Here is a 19,815-nt window from a genome sequence, read left to right on the forward strand (position 1 = left end):
GAGTGTTAGCAAAGTTATAGTATAAAAAATGGGAAAGGAAATAGTATAAACTAAAAGCATTCCATAAATAGAAGTTGCTTTGTTACTCAATTGTAGAAGCTGGGAGAGATGATCTTAAGTTAAGGTCAGAGCCAAATCTAGAACTTTTGTCTTTTGGCTGTTTATTGAGTGATGTTTACCATTCACCAACTGTCTCGGACTCTGTAGTTGAGTCCTGAAGAGAAAATAACATTAAATTCATAGTATTTTATTATTTATTTTATAGTAAATATGGTTGAATAAATGAATGTAATATATATTTGAGTTACCATCAAAACTTTTTTTCATGATGGAATCATGCAGTCAGTATTGTTTTCACCTCATGGTGAAAAAAGACATTTTGTATTGTTGATTTTTTTTTTTAACCATGGAAATAAATATCATTTAACATTTTTAAACTAAATTATTTTTAAATTTAAAGTATAGAAACTAATATTACTAGAAATCATTTTGTACCATATTTTTTCTTCATTTGCTAGAAAAACGATGACCCTCAGGAAAGAACAGGAAATGAACCATTTTACATGGGAAGTAAACACCATCTGGATGGAGTGTAGACATGGGAACTAGCCTCTTCTCTTCTTACACAGTGATCAGTCACCAGATCTTATTAATATTTTTCTACTAGTTTCTCCGGCTTTGCCCTTTCTTTCCATTGTATTGTTTCATCTTTCTGAAATACCACTTTGTCCATTTCATCCTCCTTTTCCATTGAGGATCCCTATCATCTGGCTTCTCCCTGTTTCACCAGTTTTGCTCTGCTTCCACTGCCTTACACTCTTCCTGTCTTGCCTGTATGCCCTGACTCTTCAGCTGGAGATAAGTTCTCTGAGGACAGTTGTCTCTTGTGCCTCACACTGTGATAATTTATATATATTTTTGTTAGCACTCGCCAGATGCTTTGTTTTAAAGTAACACTCCACATCTATACAGACCAGAGTTGGGCATTATATTTTTTAAATTATTTTATTTTTACAAATTATAGTATATTAAATACAGGAATATAAGGTCACATGTAGTTTTCTAAACTCCTGAAAAAATAATTACTCCTATTTCCATGTTACCTTCTCCATGCCTATTTGCCTATTTGGAAGTTTTGACTTAGTTTTTTTCAGAAGCCATTATTATTATCTTTGCATCAAATGCTGAGCTAAACACTGCCTAGATGACTTGATCCCTGCTCCCTATAAGTCTGTAGTTCCGTAGTTGTAGATGAAGAAGAGAATAACACAGAGAGAGAATGAATGAGTATATGAGGGGGGAAAGAGTACTAAAAGACTGAATGTTCACTTACTGTAATGAGAAGAGAACAGGCAGAAAATCTTTTATTCCATACTTGTATTTGGCCTTCTAGTCCCAAAGCTGAAAAAGAAGAAAAGTCATCTTCCTTAAATGCAGTGACATAGCCATGTGGGATGGGGCAAGTGTACCTCATATCCACTTTCATTCTCTGAAATATACTACTCATCTGGGCCAACATAGCATAGTATAAATTTGATGAGCTGGTAGCTTTTTCATGCTCATTTATTTGTGTGACCAGGGATTATATTAATGCTTGATTTGTTTCCTCCAAACAAAATTTAAGCTTGCTGATATATATTATTTTATTGTACTTATGATTAAGATTTGCTATAACTCATATTCTATGCATTGCATATACAGAGTGGGGCAAAAGTAGGTTTACAGTTGTTCATATGGAAAATAATACAGTAATTAATAAATAATAATATAAGGATAAATTCTGTGTCTCATGTACTGACATCTGTAAACCTACTTTCACCAACCTGTATATGTTGGTAAATATTTTAGGAATAGAAAGCAAAGGGAATTATCTGTAACAGTTTTGAGATCTATCAGCAAGAACTAGGTCAGTAGAATCTTTCATCTCTCCTGATAAACCTGGAAAAGCTTCTTAGAATAGGTAGAATTTCAGGAACTCTTTGGATGATGGAAGAGGAGGGGGGAAGCAAGGCACTCTAGATATGGGATTCAACTTAAAAGAACACTCTGGAGTGAGATTGGCATGACCAGATGCTTAGAAGATATCCCCGAGTATACAGTGGGACCAGCTAGAGAGAAGTTTGCAGTGAGATGGTCTGTGCTGCCCTGATGAATGGTTTTTAAAACAGAAGGTAAGACTCCTAGACACAGATATGTCAGGCTTTAGGAAGAGAGTTTCATGATACTATAATGAAGACCAGAGAGAACTTGGGCATCAGTAGAAGGCTTAGATGGGGAAACCAGTAATTGGAGGGTAGGCTCTTTGACAAACCAAGTGCTTCCAGTAGTATAGTTGAAGCAGTAGTAGGAGGGAAGAAGAATTAGATGTGAAAGAATAGGATTTGAAAATGAATATTGATTGTATGTAAAGTATTTAAATATCCAAGTATATTTCTCTTGATACTTATTTTTACTGTAGAAATGTATTCTGGTAGACAAATGTTGATTTCCTTTGTGAAATCAAAATAACACCAAAGAATTATAGCATTTTCTTTCAGGAGTATTCTGGTTTTCACAAGCTCTGATGTGTGTTTTCCCATACAACTGCACCCCCTGTTAGAAACTAGTCTAACAGATAGTATCATACAGGATTTTTCCCTCACATTTAGCAGCACGCCTGATTAAAAAATATGTTGTGTTTTTCATTGTGCATGAATTTTTATGAACTCTAGGAGACTTGTCCATATGTAGATAGGTTGGCTGTGTGGCAGTGCTCTTGATGTATAACAGAATTTCTTAGTAAAAGAGCAGCAAGGAAAATATAAAAGATACATGAGCAAATACAAGTAATGACCAGAGTTACTTTACTATTGGAATTACTATTGTGAAATGTACTACTGTGTCTATTTAATCCATAAAAATTTTGACATTAATGGATAACTTAGTTGATAATGAAGGTTCTAAAAATTCAGTAAAACAATCTTGTGTACCAAGTTGGAGTTGGGTCTTTCTGCTAAAGGCTGCCCAAGGCAGGAGAGATCAGCTGTATCAGTAAAACCCTGCTACAAACATGCCATCCTGCTAATTCAAACCTGTTTATGTGAACTTTCTTGTCTAAAGGAATGGATGGTCCTAGAGTAAAACATGAACAGCCGAAGAAATTTCTGAGTGCTCATGATTATAATCTCTGAAATGTTATTGTTTGTAGTAATAGGAAAATTTGAGCACAGGACATGGATGGTAAGGGGAATATGATCACTAGTTTTTCACCTTTGCAAGAAGTTTTACTGAGAGGTGCCTAAAGAAATAATGGAGGGTTTCTTGTTGGTTCACCCTAATTTCATTCACTAAGAGTTTGCGTGCTTACTCTGGGTCAGATGCTGTACTAGGCTTTACTGAGTATTCACTCTCGTAGGAGAGAGACAGTAAATAAATGAAACAAACATTTTTATACTCAAAAGTTGTGATAAGTACTATGCAGAAAAAATGGGAGGATCCCTCTAATATAGGACGGTTTTCACTGAAGAGATGCTTTTTAAACTTAAACTCAAAAGATGGAAAGACAGCTATCTTTAAATATTTTTTTAGTATAGAAACATGTACAAAAATAGAATAGTTTAATGAGTTATATACCCATCACTTCAATGGTTATTAACATTTTTGCCAATCTCGTTTCAAATATTTCTTTTATTTTTCCCTTAGAATATTTTAAAGAAAATTCCAGACATTATAAGACAGCTATTTTAAGAGGCTTGAAGCAAAGTAGTACTGATAAATGTTACAACATTGATAAACCTTGAAAATATTATGCTAAGTGAAAGAAGGCAATTACAAAAGATCACATATTATATGATTTCACTTTTATAAAACATCCAGAATAGGCCAAGCTACTGAGACAGAAAGAGACTAGTGGTTGCCTAGGGCTGAGAGGGTTTGAGGAAAATGGGAGTGACTGCTATTGGATTAAATGGATGAATTGTGTGATATGTGAATTATATCTCAACAAAGCTGTTATTTTTTTAAGGGGGTGGGGCTTAATTAAAGAAAAGGCTTTGTTTGTTTGAGGAAGTTAATAGAGCCCAGGAATGGCTAAGCTTGGAAGGGGAGAGGGAGGGTATATTAAGATGAGGTTGGAGGAAGGAAGGAAATCTGATCTTGCTGGGCTTTAGCTCCTGGTAAGGATTTTGAACCTGGTCCAAGTACAAGAGAAAATCTATGAATGTTTTAAAGCAGGGTCAAGTGACTGGATTTATGTTTCTAAAAGAGCACTCCGGCTACTGTTTGGAGTGAGAGAAATGGGCTGTCTAGTTTAGAATGATAGTAGTAGTTTAGGCAAGAGATGATGATGTTTTAGGATAGGGTAATAGCAATTGAATTGGAAAGATGTGAACAAATGGAAGATAGATTATGAAAGGTAGATAGATTATGGAAGGTAGAGTCTACCCTCTTTAATGGCATTAGATTGAAGAATTTAATGTGGAAAGTAAATCAAAGGAAGACTCAAAAATGTGTTGAGGTTCTAGCTTGAGCAGTTGTGTGAATTGTGAGGCTACATATTGAAATGGGAGTGGGAGAGAATAGGTTTAAGGTGGATGTCAAGAGTCCGTTTATAAGCAGATACAGTTTGTGATGCCTAAGAGATACCTACATAAGAATACCAAGAAAGATGTGTTTTTATCTATTTGTAAAGTAGGGTTTTCTGTAATATTTTTGTGTAATAAAAGGAATTCTGTTGTCCCCAGAGATTTGAAAAATCTCATCTAGTTCAAATCTCTCCATATGTAAATGAGAATCGGGTAAGTGATATGTCCTGGCCAGTGTCACAGATTAAAGACAGCATAGGCTGGAACCTGACTCTCTTGACTTCTGGGCAATTTTTTTTAAAGGAGTCATGCCTCATAATCCATTTTTTAAAACCCCCAAAGTGACTAATTCCTGAGCTACTTGCAAAACTAAGATGAAAGAGTCAGGCTTGGAATGGATGTACTGGTCCAGAAGTGCCGGCTGCTGTTGGAGCAACAGCTGAGGCTTTGATGGAAGCTCAGAGGTGAGGTTGGAGCGGCTTTGGAAGTCCAGCGTGGCCAGGGCTTTTTGTTTTCCATCAGAAGCTGCAGGAAAGGAAGCCTGCTGGGGAAGAGCTATCTTGGAGAAGCCTTTTGTGTGTAGGTAGTGCTTTGCAGGTTTCTTATTTGGCATTTTTCTTACAAGGAGTTTTTAGCTTTAAGTCATCTCTCTATTCAGAGAGTGTTTCTTTAGTTACTAGACCAAAAATTACTTTCTGGTTATTAATTGAAACTAGATATCAGAAAACCAGACTATTTGGTAGAAAAGAAAGTCATTGAGCAGTTGAGAAGCTTTTTTGCTTCTTTTAAAATACTGAATATAAATATTTTATATGGAAGTATGATGAAATTTTAAAGCAGATTAATTTACTAGATACATAAGAATATAATTTTTGGTAAGTAGCATGGCTTACTTAAAACATTTTGGTCTTGAGGAATGTTTTCATTAAAAAAAAAAGAAATATATCCAAGAGATGCTAGTTAGTAAAGCAGGGCCCTCATGGGAACAATTTGGGTGCAGCTTCTTCAAGTTTCTGTTCTAGCAACACATGTCCAGGAACTAAAACTTTACCAGTCTTCCCAAGGATGATTGGTTTTGAGGAGATGGATTTATGCCAACCAAATGAATGCACCAATACCAAGCTCGCAAGGGACCACTGGACAAATCATAATATCAGTGATATTATGGCTGTTTACTTGTCTACTAATTCAAGAGTCACTTCTTTATAATAGCAAGGCACTAAACTCATTTAAAGAACAGTCTCTTATGAGCTTATAATTAGAGTATAGGAAAACAGATGGTTTTCAGGCTATGGAAACATCAAATGAACCATTCTGTTTGTCCCACAGAGGAGTAGCCCCACCAGTATGATAAAATCCTTTTATCTCCTGTTGTTCTGTGCTGGGTAAACACTACAAGTTCTTACTCTTTGCTTCTTTTAAATGCCTCCTGCAGACTAACTTTTTGTTCCATCAGCATTACAGGCAGTCATGTTACAGTAAGACTGACTACATTATAGATTTTACATTTTATTCCTGAGGATGCACTACCTTTAACTTGGTTGAACTTGGATGTTTCCCAAGGCCCTATATACTTCACACAACATCTCTTTAAGTAGCTGCCTGCTATAGACAATCAATCTCCATTTCAGTGGTTCTTAAACTTGAGCACATGAATCACTGGGAAATTTTGTTTTAAGTGTAAATTTTCAAGTTTGACCTCCACAGATTCAGATTAAATAGATCTGGGAATTGGTCTCTGAGACGTACATTTTAGTTCTTACTCACAGTTAGGGAAACATCATGTTGTGTGACTTCTTAGCATTTTCATTTCCAAGGGCCACTTCATTACTAAAGTCTGTGGTACTCCAAACACTAATAATAAAAAAAGAGGTTTGGTTTTGAAACCTTGGAAAGCTTAAGTATCCATAACCAGTATTTAAAACAGTCCAAATTTTTACAATTAACTGTTGCTTGTATTTTCTTTGTCAACATACTCTGGGGAAGCTGTGGTCATGTTGGCCATGAAAAAAAAAGCAAGTTCTCTTTGTTCCAGAACATTCTCTTTGTCTTGAACATTTACTTCTCCTTCTTCACTGCTCTGGTTTAAGACTTCCTCATCTCTCATCTGGACAGTCATAGATTTCTTCAGACTCTCATCCCGTCCCCACCTCCCTGGGTGTAAATTGCTGTTAGAAGTGTAGCTATTATAGGTTTTAGGGTAGAGGAAATAACATGGTCACAAGCATCTTAGAGAATTCATTGTATGGAAGATGGATTAGATGGGAGTGTCAGAATCTCCAGGGAATGAGTATAGTTTTCAAAAAAAGAAGGCTAGTATTAGGAAGAAATATTAAATTTGGAAAATGGGGAAATTTCCTATTTCTTTTGTATTAGGGAACCTAAGCTTGAACAAATAAAATGGAATAGGTCTCAATTTTCTGGGGCACGGTCATATCTCTGGCCATTGTCACAGCATGTATTGTGTTCCAGCATGTACTTGCAGCACCATGTCTTTGCACACGCTGTTTTCCTTTGCTGGATGCTCCCTCACTTTTAACATTTGTTGGGTACCTTTTCCATGCCCTTGTTAGAACATGAAGACACAGTGATGAACAAGATTAAATGAGTCCCTTTCCTTATAGAGCTTACAATTTAATGGGGTTGGGGAATGAGATACCAATTAAAAACCCATATACTGTAGTAATTTGATGGTAATTGGGGAAAGTGTTAAGAAAAGTGCTATGAATGGATAGAAAAGGGGACCTAGCCTCATATAGAAGGTCAGGGTAGTTCCATCTGAGGAATGACTTTTCAACTGATACTTGAAGAATTGCTAGGAATTAACTGGAAAATTAGGGATCTGGGAAGAGGGTGTTTGTTATGATTAGGGGCTACAGCTTGTCCTTCGGGCCCGAGGTGAAGAGAAATAGTTAAGAAATTTGAAGGTCTGTCTGTCTGATTGGAGGTCAGTAAACCAGAGGGAGAGGCAGCAACTGTGATATCAGAGAGGTAAGCAGAGGTCTTGACAGTTATAGTGATGCATTTGCCCTTTCCCGGAGAGCAATGGGAAGTTACTGAGAGGTTTTAAGGGTAGAAGTAAAGAGTATAGTAACATGTTCAGATTAATATTTTAAAATGGTAACTTTGGCTGTTTGTGATGAAAGCATTGTAGGGTAGAGGATAGAAACCAGTAGATTACATAAGCTGTTGTATACTCATTAAACCTTTAATTCAGGGGAGAGATGATCGTGATCTGGACCAGGCTGTTAGGATCAAATTGACTGGACTGAAGAATTTTATAGCTTGAATTGGTAGGACATAATGAGAGGGAGAGAGAGAGTAGAGCTGGAGTATGAAAGAAATAGAGATGTTAAGGATAACTCCTAGATTTTTTGGATTGGATTGGATATGGATAATAGTTATTTTTATTGCAAGGAACAGGTTTGGAGGGAAAGATCAAACCTTTCTCTGTGGATTCTTGTTCTTTACCTTAGATACTCCTACTTCCACAAGATTCTGCTCAAAATTGCCTGCCTCTAAAATCACCCTAAAGGTCTTTTTGCCCCCATCTCCTGTAGGGCAGTAAATTGTGCTTTTGTATCACTTGGTAAAGTCTTCCCTTAGTACTTATCTGTCTATTTCATAATTGTGTACTTGCTGATCTGTCTTACCAGATTTGATTTCTTTGTCAGGGACTTCCAAATAAGATCTTATCTATTTGGTGTTTGTGAAATGTGGATAAATATTTCTTCAAGTGTTTTCCACTGAGTTATATACATTAAAGATTCCTTTATATTAAATCTAGGTAATGCTGGATTAATTTATTTTACCACAGAACTTTTTCCAGCCTTTTATATTCTAATGTGGATTATTAATCTATGGGAAGGGCATAAGGTGTGCAATATTTTCCAGTATTATTCAGTTCTTCCCCCCGCCACCAGCTTTTGTTTTCTGAGCCTCTCATGTTATTAGTGTTGAGGGTAAGAGAGGGGCATAGGTACATTCTGTGAGAAATGCTGACTGGGGCATGTTCTTATCACAGAGTAAGGCATGTAATTCCCTGCATGTGGGTTACATGAAAAGCAAAGCTAACAGCCGTGGGAGAACATCTCTGGATATCTTCGGGAAGCGCATTTTGCCTATAGTTGCTGCAGATCTATTTTTCCCTCAATAATCAGAACAGACATCAAGGGATAAGAATTTACTGTCTGTTGTTTGTTCCTGTCAAGCAGAATTTACTGTCTGTTGTTTGTTCCTGTCAAGCTAAAAAACCTAAGTGACATGAGGTGACAAATTTTGTTCTATTTCTTTGTAGCTAAGCTGGGAATAGCTGAACAAAAATTCTTTGGTCCTTTTATTTATTAACTCCCAACATCAAAACAGTGCCTTTCTTATACCACCTGGGTTCATAAAGTAAACAGAGTTATATTAGTAACTTTTTTGTAAAAGAAATAAATGTCCAGTATTTTTCTAAGGCTATTTATATTCAGTTTCAGAGAATTGGCTGTAGTGATGAAGAACCTAGGTTTCAGGGAAATAAAGACAGGATAGACTAAATGGGAAAGATACTGTTCTTTTTTTTTTTTTTTAAAGGAGTGTATGAATTTATTTTAGAGGGGAGTTTTTTTTTTCAAAAGTTAGAGTGCTCAAGACAGTTTGTTTTTAAAGTAGAGCCTAGTGGAAAGTTTTACCAGGAACTCACTGACTCAAACAGGAAATATATTTGTTTTTAAACTTAGATTTTATTTTGTAATGCCAGATGGCATTATTGAGTTATGTTTATTAACAGACTCTTAACTGCTAGTATCTTTCTTGTAGTTACATGGAGTGGATAAGTTACCTTTATACACTTTATTTGGCTGTAGAGTTAACAGTGAGAATAATTTTTGAGTGATATAAAATATGTCCTACATTAGTAGGGTAAAAAAATGTCATAACCACATCACATCTGTTCTCTCGCCTCTTAACTTAAATGTTTTCATTTGCCTTACCTACCTTTTATTATTGCAGATGTTTATTTTCAAATTGGAGTAGCTTGGAATGGCAAGGAAAACTTGGTCATTTTTACTCCTGCTCTCAAAGAAGTTATCAGCCTCTGTCATCAGTTTAATATTCCCTCTTATCAGGGTCCATCTTTAGAACTGGACCTTTGAGGTCACCATAAGCAAATAAAAATCTGTGAATAAAAATTACTTTTTCATTTATTTTAAGAAATGCCTGGGGAAAGAATAAGTAACTGCTAAATACTCTTAGCGGTAGTGATAAGGACTGCCTGACATGTAGTAATTTTTTAGCAGTGAAAACAGCTGTAGTATCTTCCTCAGTGTCAATCCAGTCATGCCTGTACTTTACATACATTTACACAAAAAAGATGGTGTGAACTTGTTTAGACCTGGTTGGGAATCTGCTGTCGGTTATTCTATTGAAAAGAATCACAGCTCAGGATTTATTTTTTCATATGCTTTACTTTGCCCTTTGTCTCCTAATAAAATATTTGTTGTCCAGGAAAATAATTTTAACTGTGCAAACTCCCATATTTGTTTCAGGTCGGTCTTCTCTTTTTCCCTTTGAAGATGCCTTCCTGGATGACAGTCATGGCGATCAGTCCTTGTCGTCTGGCTTAAGTTCTCCCACTCGCTGTCAAAATGGGGAACGAGTAGAACGCTACTCTAGAAAGGTGTTTGTTGGAGGTCTTCCTCCTGATATTGATGAAGGTACTGTGTGTTCTTTAATGACTTTATAAAGGCCAGGTGTGTTCTTTGAGTGACCTGACCCTACCTCTCTTCTCCAAGGCAGCTTAAGGACATTGATATCTTAGGGAATGGGGATTCAGTAGATGGAGCAGTAATAGATAATGTGCTTCAGGTCTGCTGTTTATGTATGTTTATAAATAGCCATTTACCAACAGTGTTCCATTTCCTACTTATTAATTTTGGGATAATTTAAAAATAATAATGAGAACTGACTTTTATGAAACACTATAATATAAGCTCATTATTGTGCTCGGTGCTTCACATTATAGTATCTCATTAATCCCCACAGCTAGCTATCCTATAAGGCATATCCTACCAACTCCATTTTATAGATGAGGAAGATGAGGATTATAGAGAAACAATTTGTCTACAGTTATGTAGCTATGGTGCCATTAGAACTCAAAATCATTCTGATTCCTGAACTCTTACTCATGTCCATCACACTTTACCACCTCATATGTTAATATAAATACCTATTAATGAAGAGCCCCCTCTTGTCTTTAGAAGAATGAAGACTGGTGTGGCTCAGTGGGGTGGGTGTTCTCCCACAAACCAAAAAGTCTACAATTCAATTCCCAGTCACGGTATATGCCTGGGTTACAGGCCAGGTCCCAGGGTGGGGGCATGCAAGAGGCAACAGATCTGATCTGATTGATGTTTCTCTCCCTCTCTTTCTCCCTCCCTTTACTTCTCTCTAAAAATAAATAGTTTTTTAAAAAGCATGAAGACTAATTAGAACTTTTTAAATAATATTTTTGAGATACTACCAATCCAAAAGTTAGTTTTTCTTTTATTCCTAAAGCCAGTTACATATAGAAGCTTGTCAATAAATATATGTTGAATGAATAAATGAAACATAATTGTGACAAAGTTAATTTAGGGGAGAAAACAATTCTGTTTCTAGGCCTTGGATCTGATATAAAATATTGTTTTTTAAAAAAACTATTTGCCAGCATTATTCTAGCTATGACATTTCTTTAATTTATCATAATTTTCTCTTTTTTTCATGATGAGAGAAAAATAGTCTCTGAAAATAGTTTTATTTTAGACTTACTGCTTTAAAGTTGTACACAAATGCAGACTCATTTTCCTCCAAACTATTCCCATATTAATTTCATCTACTGATTGGATTTTCCTTTAAGACAAAATTTTGATCAAGGCTGAGAGAGTGGCAACTTAAACCTGGGTAGTAGCTAAGTTATAATAACCTTCTGCTTTGAGTCAAAAGTCAGAAGGAAAAGATAAATTTATCGAGCTATAACTTTTGAAAGATTTTCCTTATAGGATATATAGTAGGTATATATGAAAGAAACCAGTGACTTTTAATTTTTTCTTATCACCTGATAAAATTACCTACCTATTTACCCTACCCCTCACCAAAAGAATCATAACTATTTCTAAAATAATCTTACAGATGAATACTCTTACATTAATAATAATAATCTAAAGGTAGTAGTCTTAGAGATCTTAGAAATTATTTTACACAAATGAAAGCATATTGTAAATATTCTTTGTACTTTTGCCTTTTTTCTAAAAACAGAGAACATCCCTGTTTTTAGAATCTCCTTTTTACTTGACGGGGAGGTCATGTTAGCTAACGTCAGATTTTTTTTCTTCCAAATCCTTAATATTCAGTGTATTGGCAGTGAGGGAAATGAATTATAGTTAGAAATACATTCTTCATGGGTAAAAGTGAATAACCAAATGTACCTCTCTCAAACAATTGGTATTTTACTTAGTAGGTTTGCCTTCTGTAAAAACGCTTTTTATAAAATTGCTCTCAAAACATTTTTTATATAATTATGCTTTTTTTTTTACTGTCCTGTTTGCACTGTTTTTTTCTCTTTTGCTAAGATTCCTTCTCTGTTTTGTAGATGAGATCACTGCCAGCTTTCGCAGGTTTGGACCTCTCGTTGTAGACTGGCCTCACAAAGCTGAAAGCAAGTCCTATTTTCCTCCTAAAGGTAAGGCCCTTAAAATGTCTCCATTGCCCACCTGGTGGAGAGCAATCTCAATAGTTCAGTAAAAGGCAGCCTTTTAATTCTTGAAATAGCTGCTGATTTTTAACCCCCAGTTAAGAAAACACTTAACATCGGTCATCTTTTTGTGTCTTACTGTTTTTTGCTTGAAGACTGTTTCCCCAGAAGCACACTGATTGTTTCACGGCATCTATTAATTATTGACGGTGAGATCCTATGGGTCTAGTGTGAATGAGAGCCTTGTGCTGTCTTTTCGTTAGTTGAGAGAAAGATTCTAGAGTTTTGAGAAATGTCAGTAATGGTAAAGGGAAAGATTATTTAGAATCAAATTTTATAGACCTTATAAACCCCAAACTTGGAAAACCTAGTGACTGAAGAATGACATTATATGAAATTACCTTTATCCATGTCTATCTATTAAGCAACTTAGTCTGTTGATGGGTGGAGAGCAAACTAGCAAAGGACTTTTCACATAACTTGCTTCCCTGTTTTTTGGTAGGCTTTCTTTTTTATTATTATTTATGAGATCATGAAGATATATTAGTTTGTTCATAGTTTGTCGTATCTGTAGAATCTACTAATCTTTTCTGCTGATATTAACTCTGGGTATGTATCTAGATATTTATAGAAGAATATTTGGGTTAAAAAGGAAGTTTTTTCTTACGGTATGTTCTATAGATATATTTCAAGGATGCCTTTCATCTCTAAGGAATTGTTTTCTGGTATGTGCTATTGTGTAACATCACCCACCACTAGAAGATGACGTTAAAATACTTGTGCTCCTGTGCCTTTTACAGGAATCAGGTGATAGCTTAACCTAAGAGGCCAGTGGCTTCCTTTTATGTCTGGTTTCTTTGTTACCTGTACTTCTCCTCACTCTCTTTGTAGCCTATGAAAATGTTATTCACTAAAGAAGACTGTCTGTTTGCCTTTTACACACTTCTGTTAATTCTCTCCAAGAATTTTTAAAGTTAAAAAATTAGATTTATATTAATCAGAAAAGATAGAAATCATCATGCTAATTATTTCAGTGAAGGAATGTGTTCACTACTTCATGGTGCATATATGACTCTATTTAAAGACATATGTTAAAAATATTTTTAAGCCCTCGTTGGTATCGCTCAGTGGGTTGGGCATCATCCCACAAACAAGCTGTCGCCAGTCCAATTTTCATTTAGGGTACATGCCTGGGTTATGGGCTGGGTCCCCAGTTGGGGGCATATGGGAGGCAACCAATGGATGTTTCTCCTCCTCTCTTTATCCCTCCCTTCCTCTCTCTATAAAAATGAATAAATAAAATCTTTAGAAAAAGAAAAGTTTAAAAATATTTTTAAGAGTGCTCACCTGAAACCTATATAATTTTAATAACCAATGTCACCCCAATAAATTCAATTAAAAAAAAGAAAAACAGTCATGACAGTCCCAGCTCCAGCCTAAGCAGTGAGCTGCGTGCCAGCCCCAGGGACTGGCAGCTTACTGAGGCTTTGACAATGGGCCTCAATTTGGAGAAGAGAGATTCTGGAAAAGTTGTCTCTGAAATAAATTTCTACTAGTGCAGAAAAAGAAAGAGTACTAATAATTCATCGAATCAGAGTAATGTTGTTTCAGTTAATGAATGAGTTCACCACACTGTACTGCATATGATACACTTGTAAGGTCACATGTATAAAAAGATATATATTTTTAAGTATATTTTACTGATTATATTGTTTCAATAGTTCCAATTTCTTCCCCTTTGCTCCCCTCTGCCCAGCACCACCCCTCCCCCAGATATTCCCCCCTTACAAGTCCATGCCCATGGGTCATACATACAAGTTCTCTGGCTTCACCCTTTCCTATATTATTCTTTTTTTAGAAAAATTAATTAATTATTTAATTTTTTTTAAATAAAAAATAACAACCCCCCCCCCCCCAGACTTAAGACCCTTTGTATCTTATAAAGGACAATGGGCCAAGGTCTCGTGCTCCTCTAGCTGCTTCAAGCTGTACATGGTCGTCGTCCTACCTACCCTAAAAAGATATTTCTAAGAGTACTAGTTGCACATGCAAATCATGGCAGTGTTATGTCAATGAAAGAAAAGAGTTCACCACAATGTGGTTCATGTAACATACTCTGTAAAAGGGCAAGTATAAAAGATATGAATAAGAGTGCCAGTTAAAAAAAAGTTATGCTGAAGTATAAAAATTATTATGGGATAAAAGGTGTCAGATGATCATCACAAAGGTGTCAGATGATCATCATAAAAAATAAAAATGAAGATAAATATATATATGAGCAGATATTACTGTATACATTCTATTACGTATCTTTCTTATATCTCTTTATGAATATACACTTAAATGAAAGTTTAAATTTTTATAAATAGGATTACACTATGTATATTATTTAATAACCTACATTTCCCCCTAGCAAAGTCAGCACCTTACTATAAGAAACTTACATTATTGTTAATGACCTTATTTTATTTAATCAGTCCTACTGATGATGAACATTTAATTTGCTTCCAGTCGTTTTCACTCATGGATGATGTTTCAGCTAATAGTCATTATGTGTTCATCTTTTTGTTCTCTTCATACCAAAATTACCTCTTGGGATGAATTTTTGGAAATGAAGTATATGTTTATACATATTGCCAAGCTGCTCTTAAGAAATATCACACAAAGAAAGAAAGAAAAATCATACACATTTATATTCCCACTAATAGTACCCAATTTGCAAAACTCAGTTTTATTGAGGGTTTGGGAATATGGCATTTTCAATCGTTGCCAATCCAGTGGTTAAAATAACATCTTTTGGGGCATTTTTTATTGGCCATTTGAATTTATTTTACCTTTTTACATTGCCATCTCATTTCTTTCTGGAATTTATAGTGGAGTAAGGCCCAAGAAAAGATCCAGCTTTATTTTTCCAGTTAGCATCCCAGTCATCCCAACAGTTATTTATTGACTGTTCTTTTTTTTTCCTCATTGATTTGAATCATTAAAATTAAGTTTGATTGGAAGGTCACTTCTTCTGTTTCTCAGCAGAATGTACAGGTTTCTCTGGACCTGCTCTGTCCAGTAGGATAGCCACTAGCCACATGGAGCTAATGAGTACTTCCAATGTGATTATTTTAAATCAAGATATGCTATTAAGTGTGAAATATACACTGATTTTAAAGACTTAGTTTTAAAAAATGTTAAAAGCTCTTACTAATTTTGTTTACATGTTAAAATGATAATTTTTGGATATATCGGGTTAAATTAAATATATTAAAGTTAACCTTACCTGTTTCTTTTTACCTTTTAAAATGTAGATATTGGAAAATTTTCAGTTATCTTTGTGAGTAATATTTCTATTGGACAACACTTCTCCAGAATAGGGATCAGCAAACTACCTGTTTTGTTTATTTGTCTTTATTTTATTTATTTACTTTTAGAGGGAGGGGAAAGGAGGGAGAAAGGGAGAGAGAAGAACATGAATGTACAAAAGATAAATCTATTGATTGCCTCTCGCACTCCCTGAACTGGGGACTTGGCCCTCAACCCAGGCCTGTGCCCTAAATGGGAATCAAATCAGCAACCTCCCGTTTCGCAGGCCGGCACTTAATCCTCTGAGCCACACCAGCCAGGACAAACTACTGTTTTGGCAATGATCTGCAAGCTAAGGATGGTTTTTATATTTTTAAGGGCTATAAAAATGCACGCACAAAGAATATGTGACAGAGACTATATGTGGTCTTCATATCCTTTGCAGAAAATCTGTTGTCTCCTACTCTGAAATAGCCCAGAGAATTACTCAATTAGCTTCTGAGATGTCCAGTGACAAAGGAGACAGTTAATTTCAGAGGAAGTCTATATGTTTACAGCGCTAATTATTAAATCTTATTCTTCTGTTGAGTCAAATGCTTCTCTACAATCTATCCATTGGTTGTGTCCTTTAAAGTAAAACAGAGAATAAGTCATCATTGTGACATCTATTCCCATGGTACTTAAGACTATCAGATTAAGTCTTCTCTTTTCCAAGTTAAATATTTCACTTCTCTTAGTCATACTTTATACCTAATGGTTTCTGGACCACCATTCTTCTTGTCTAATATATATATACATATATATATATACATATATATATGTATATATATATATATCCTACTTAAATTTGTTACTAAAAATTGAAGAGAGAATATTTGGGTTGGTCTAAGAAGTACAGAATTTAGCAGCTCTATAAACTCCATGTTTTTTGGTGCCACTCTTATATAGCAGCATAATAAAATAGAACTGTTGGACATTAGAACCGGTGTCCTTATTTTACAGCTGAGGTTAAGTTCGGAGATGGACCAGTGAGTAAGAGCCAGGAGGCCAGGAAGAGAATCTGGATCTCCTGATTCTGGTCCTCAAGCCTGGTGTCCTCAGAGAGCAGGCTGCCTTTCTGGTGATTGGGGTCAAGGAGGAGAAATAATTATTATACTGTTGGCTCCTCTTTTGCTCTTAGCTAAAGTTTGAAGGTTGACCTGCCTGGGAAGGACCTAAAGAAATTTTGGGTTACTTCAAGATTGGGGACATCTAAGTAATTCACCCCAAACTATTCTGTGCCTTCTTAATGATGCCTCCTTGCACTTTTTCCTACGTTTTCTTAAATTCCTTAGGTTTTAATTCAGGTTTGTGCCTTCTCAGTAATGCCCCTTTTTCCAATCATACTTTTCTTTAGGTCACCATTAAATAGAGTTTGTTTGACTCTATATTTTAGGATTATGTGTATGTAGAGAGGAAACATGAGCCATCCACTATAGTTTTCTTCAGGCTTTTTCTTAGAAAGTGTATGCCTAATAAAATAAATAGACTCATTCATTCATCTATCAGGTTTACCTTATAGAGGTGGAGTAGGGTTTGTAAAACCATGACCATTTCAATGAACTCTATAAAGGACTTAAAATCTACGTGGAGAACAGCAGCCCGGTACATCAGCTCTCCCCTTAAGTGTTCTTGGGTCAAGCAGAGTGGGAGGTGATAGAGACTGGGGCTCTCTCCAGCACAAGGGTCACTGAGGCATTTGGTCAACCATTTGAGGATATGCAGGACCTTCTGGATCACTGTCTGTGGGCCACAAGCAGGTAGTCACTTGGTGTTTTCCAGAGCACCACTGAGAACATGGGAGGCACATGAAGGCTTGGAAGTCAGATTGTGTGTCTTTATGATTATTCTCAGACCTCATGAACTTAGAGTCCTGTGGAGAAGATAAGAAAACAGTCAGGTGGTCACAAAATAAACAATTACAAAGAGTGGGTAGTTCTCTAAAGGAAAAACAGAGTGCAGTGACTTTTAAAAGGGGGTATGAGTTTAGAATGAGGATAAGGAAAGAGTGTCTCTGAGAAAATACTAGTAGTTACACAGATCTGAAAATTGAAGTGTTAAACCAAAAGTATAGGGAAGCAAGTTCCAAACAGAGGAGTACCATGTGGGAAGTACTGAGTTATGAGAAGAGTTTTAGTACCTTGAACAAATTATGGAAATGTCGTTGGAATGTTATGAGGGAGGAGAAAATGTTGCAGAAGAAAGAACCTCGAAGAATAGGATTTTTTTTTCCTTCTCTAAATTGATCTATTCCCCCAGAGAGTAGACAGCAAAGCATTTGTATGGTGTTTGTCTTTGGGGTGGAGTGAGGATGGAATTGGATCAAGTAGAAATATCAGTTTAAAATACTTTCAAATATCTATGGACAAAATTGAGGCAAGGTCTTGCTTTGTGTTTTCTGCATTTAGTTCTTGATGATGAAAAGAAATCTAACTCTAATCAAAATATTGAAGAAAAGTTTCCTGAGATTGCGTTCTCATGCATTTTAGTTCTGGAATAGTAGAGTTGAAATTGTGAGTCCTGGAAAGTGAGGTTCTCCCAAATGTTAGGGCATGAACTGAATCTCACATTCATATGGAATACTAATCAACATCATTATGTTTATAATATCTTGGGTGCATGTAATTTGCAGGTAGATATTGAAAATGAATGTAAAGAGAACAGAATAAATGCAAACAGAGGGTTTAGGTCTTAGAGCAAATGCTCATGCAACATTGAGAATATCAATCCCTCTAATATTTGTTGCACAACAGTCTGTGGAAGCGTCTATATTTGGCCTGTGGGAGAGCAGAGAAGATGCCATTCTTGTTTTTGAGAAGGCTGCAGTTTTTCAGCAGAGACATGAAAACACAGATGCGAAATGTTAAGTGATGGTAAAGAGCATGGATTTTGGAATTAGCTTTGCTGGGTTCCCCCACTTATTATTTGTATGACTTCAGGCATGCTCTTTAGCCTTTCTGTGCCTTAGTTTCATCACCTGCAAAAGAGAGATAATAATAGTAATAATTGTACCTACTTCATAAGATTGTGATGAGAATTAAAATAAGTACCGTATTTTTTGCACTGTAAGATGCACCTGACCATAAAACGCACCTAGGTTTAGAGGAGGAAAACAAGAAAGAAAAAATAAAATTCTGAACCAAATGGTGTACTGAAATATTTAATAAAATATAACAGAATAATATTTCAACCATGTAAAGTGAATAGCAGTCAACAGTCATATTAAGAACCATCATCACTGTCATTCACAAATGAGGAGAGACTCTAAGGCTCAAGTACCCTTCTAGTTTTCTGGAAACCCCAAGAACTCATCATCACTAGTGTCAGAATTTATGAAGCTCAGTTGCTCACAATCACTGATATCACTTTCTTCGCTATCTTCATACTGACCAGATACCCTGAGACTCAGCAGTAAAGTGGGACATTTAAGCATCCCCAGGGGTTTTGCATGGGCCCACTTCTTCCTCTTCTAACAGCTGTTGCCACTGCAGGTCAGGTAATAAACATCATGGTCTGTGACACAATATTCGTTCCATAAGACTCACAGACACGCCCCACCCCCCCTACTTTTGGGGGGAAAAAAAGTGCGTCTTATGGAGCAAAAAATACAGCAAATCTGTGGAGTGCTTAAATAGTCCTTGCATACAGTAGGTATTATAAATGAAAATGAAAGTTTTATTAAAATACAGATCAACTTGTGGTTAATGAAAAGTGAGTAAAATATCCTATGCATCCAGAGGAGGAACAGATTACTGTGGGCTGTGCAAGACTTTGGTCTGAAAGTTGGGCCTGGGAGAATAAGTAGGAATTGCCAGCAGCTGGAATTATGATAATTAGAATGGCTAACATCCAGAGAACAGGTTCCTGTTACCTGTGCTTAATCTCATTTAATCTTCCCAACTCCACAAGGTAAGCACCCTTATTATTCCCATTTTGTAGAGAAAGGAACAGGTTTAGAAGAGGATTATTTGTCCGCAGTCATGTGTTAAATGATAGGACTGGGATTTGAGCCTAAACAAGTTGACCTCGGAACCCAACTTTCATAGGTATTCTCATTGGAAAAAAGCAATGGTCCAGAGATTAAGAATGGCCCAGAGGCCCCGACTGTGTTGCTCAGTGGGTTGGGCGTCATCCTGTGAACCAAGAGGTCACCAGTCTGATTCCTGGTCAGGGCACATACCTGGGTTGTAGGCCAGGTCCCTGGTTGAT

General features: G+C 36.0%; 1 protein-coding gene across 4 annotated transcripts in view; it reads left to right on the forward strand.

Moving 5' to 3' along the window:
• CPEB3 (cytoplasmic polyadenylation element binding protein 3) overlaps positions 1-19,815 on the forward strand; it is a 155,976-nt gene that overhangs the window by 68,871 nt on the left and 67,290 nt on the right. For all 4 annotated transcript variants that reach the window (XM_090277972.1, XM_090277970.1, XM_090277971.1 and 1 more), the window contains 2 exons: positions 10,091-10,258; positions 12,172-12,261. In XM_090277972.1, the coding sequence (XP_090134098.1) occupies positions 10,091-10,258; positions 12,172-12,261 (258 nt within the window). The remainder of the gene's footprint in view (positions 1-10,090; positions 10,259-12,171; positions 12,262-19,815) is intronic.

Source organism: Furipterus horrens, unplaced genomic scaffold, assembly GCF_987537825.1.
Source record: "Furipterus horrens unplaced genomic scaffold, mFurHor1.1.pri manual_scaffold_5, whole genome shotgun sequence".
NCBI lineage: Eukaryota > Metazoa > Chordata > Mammalia > Chiroptera > Furipteridae > Furipterus > Furipterus horrens.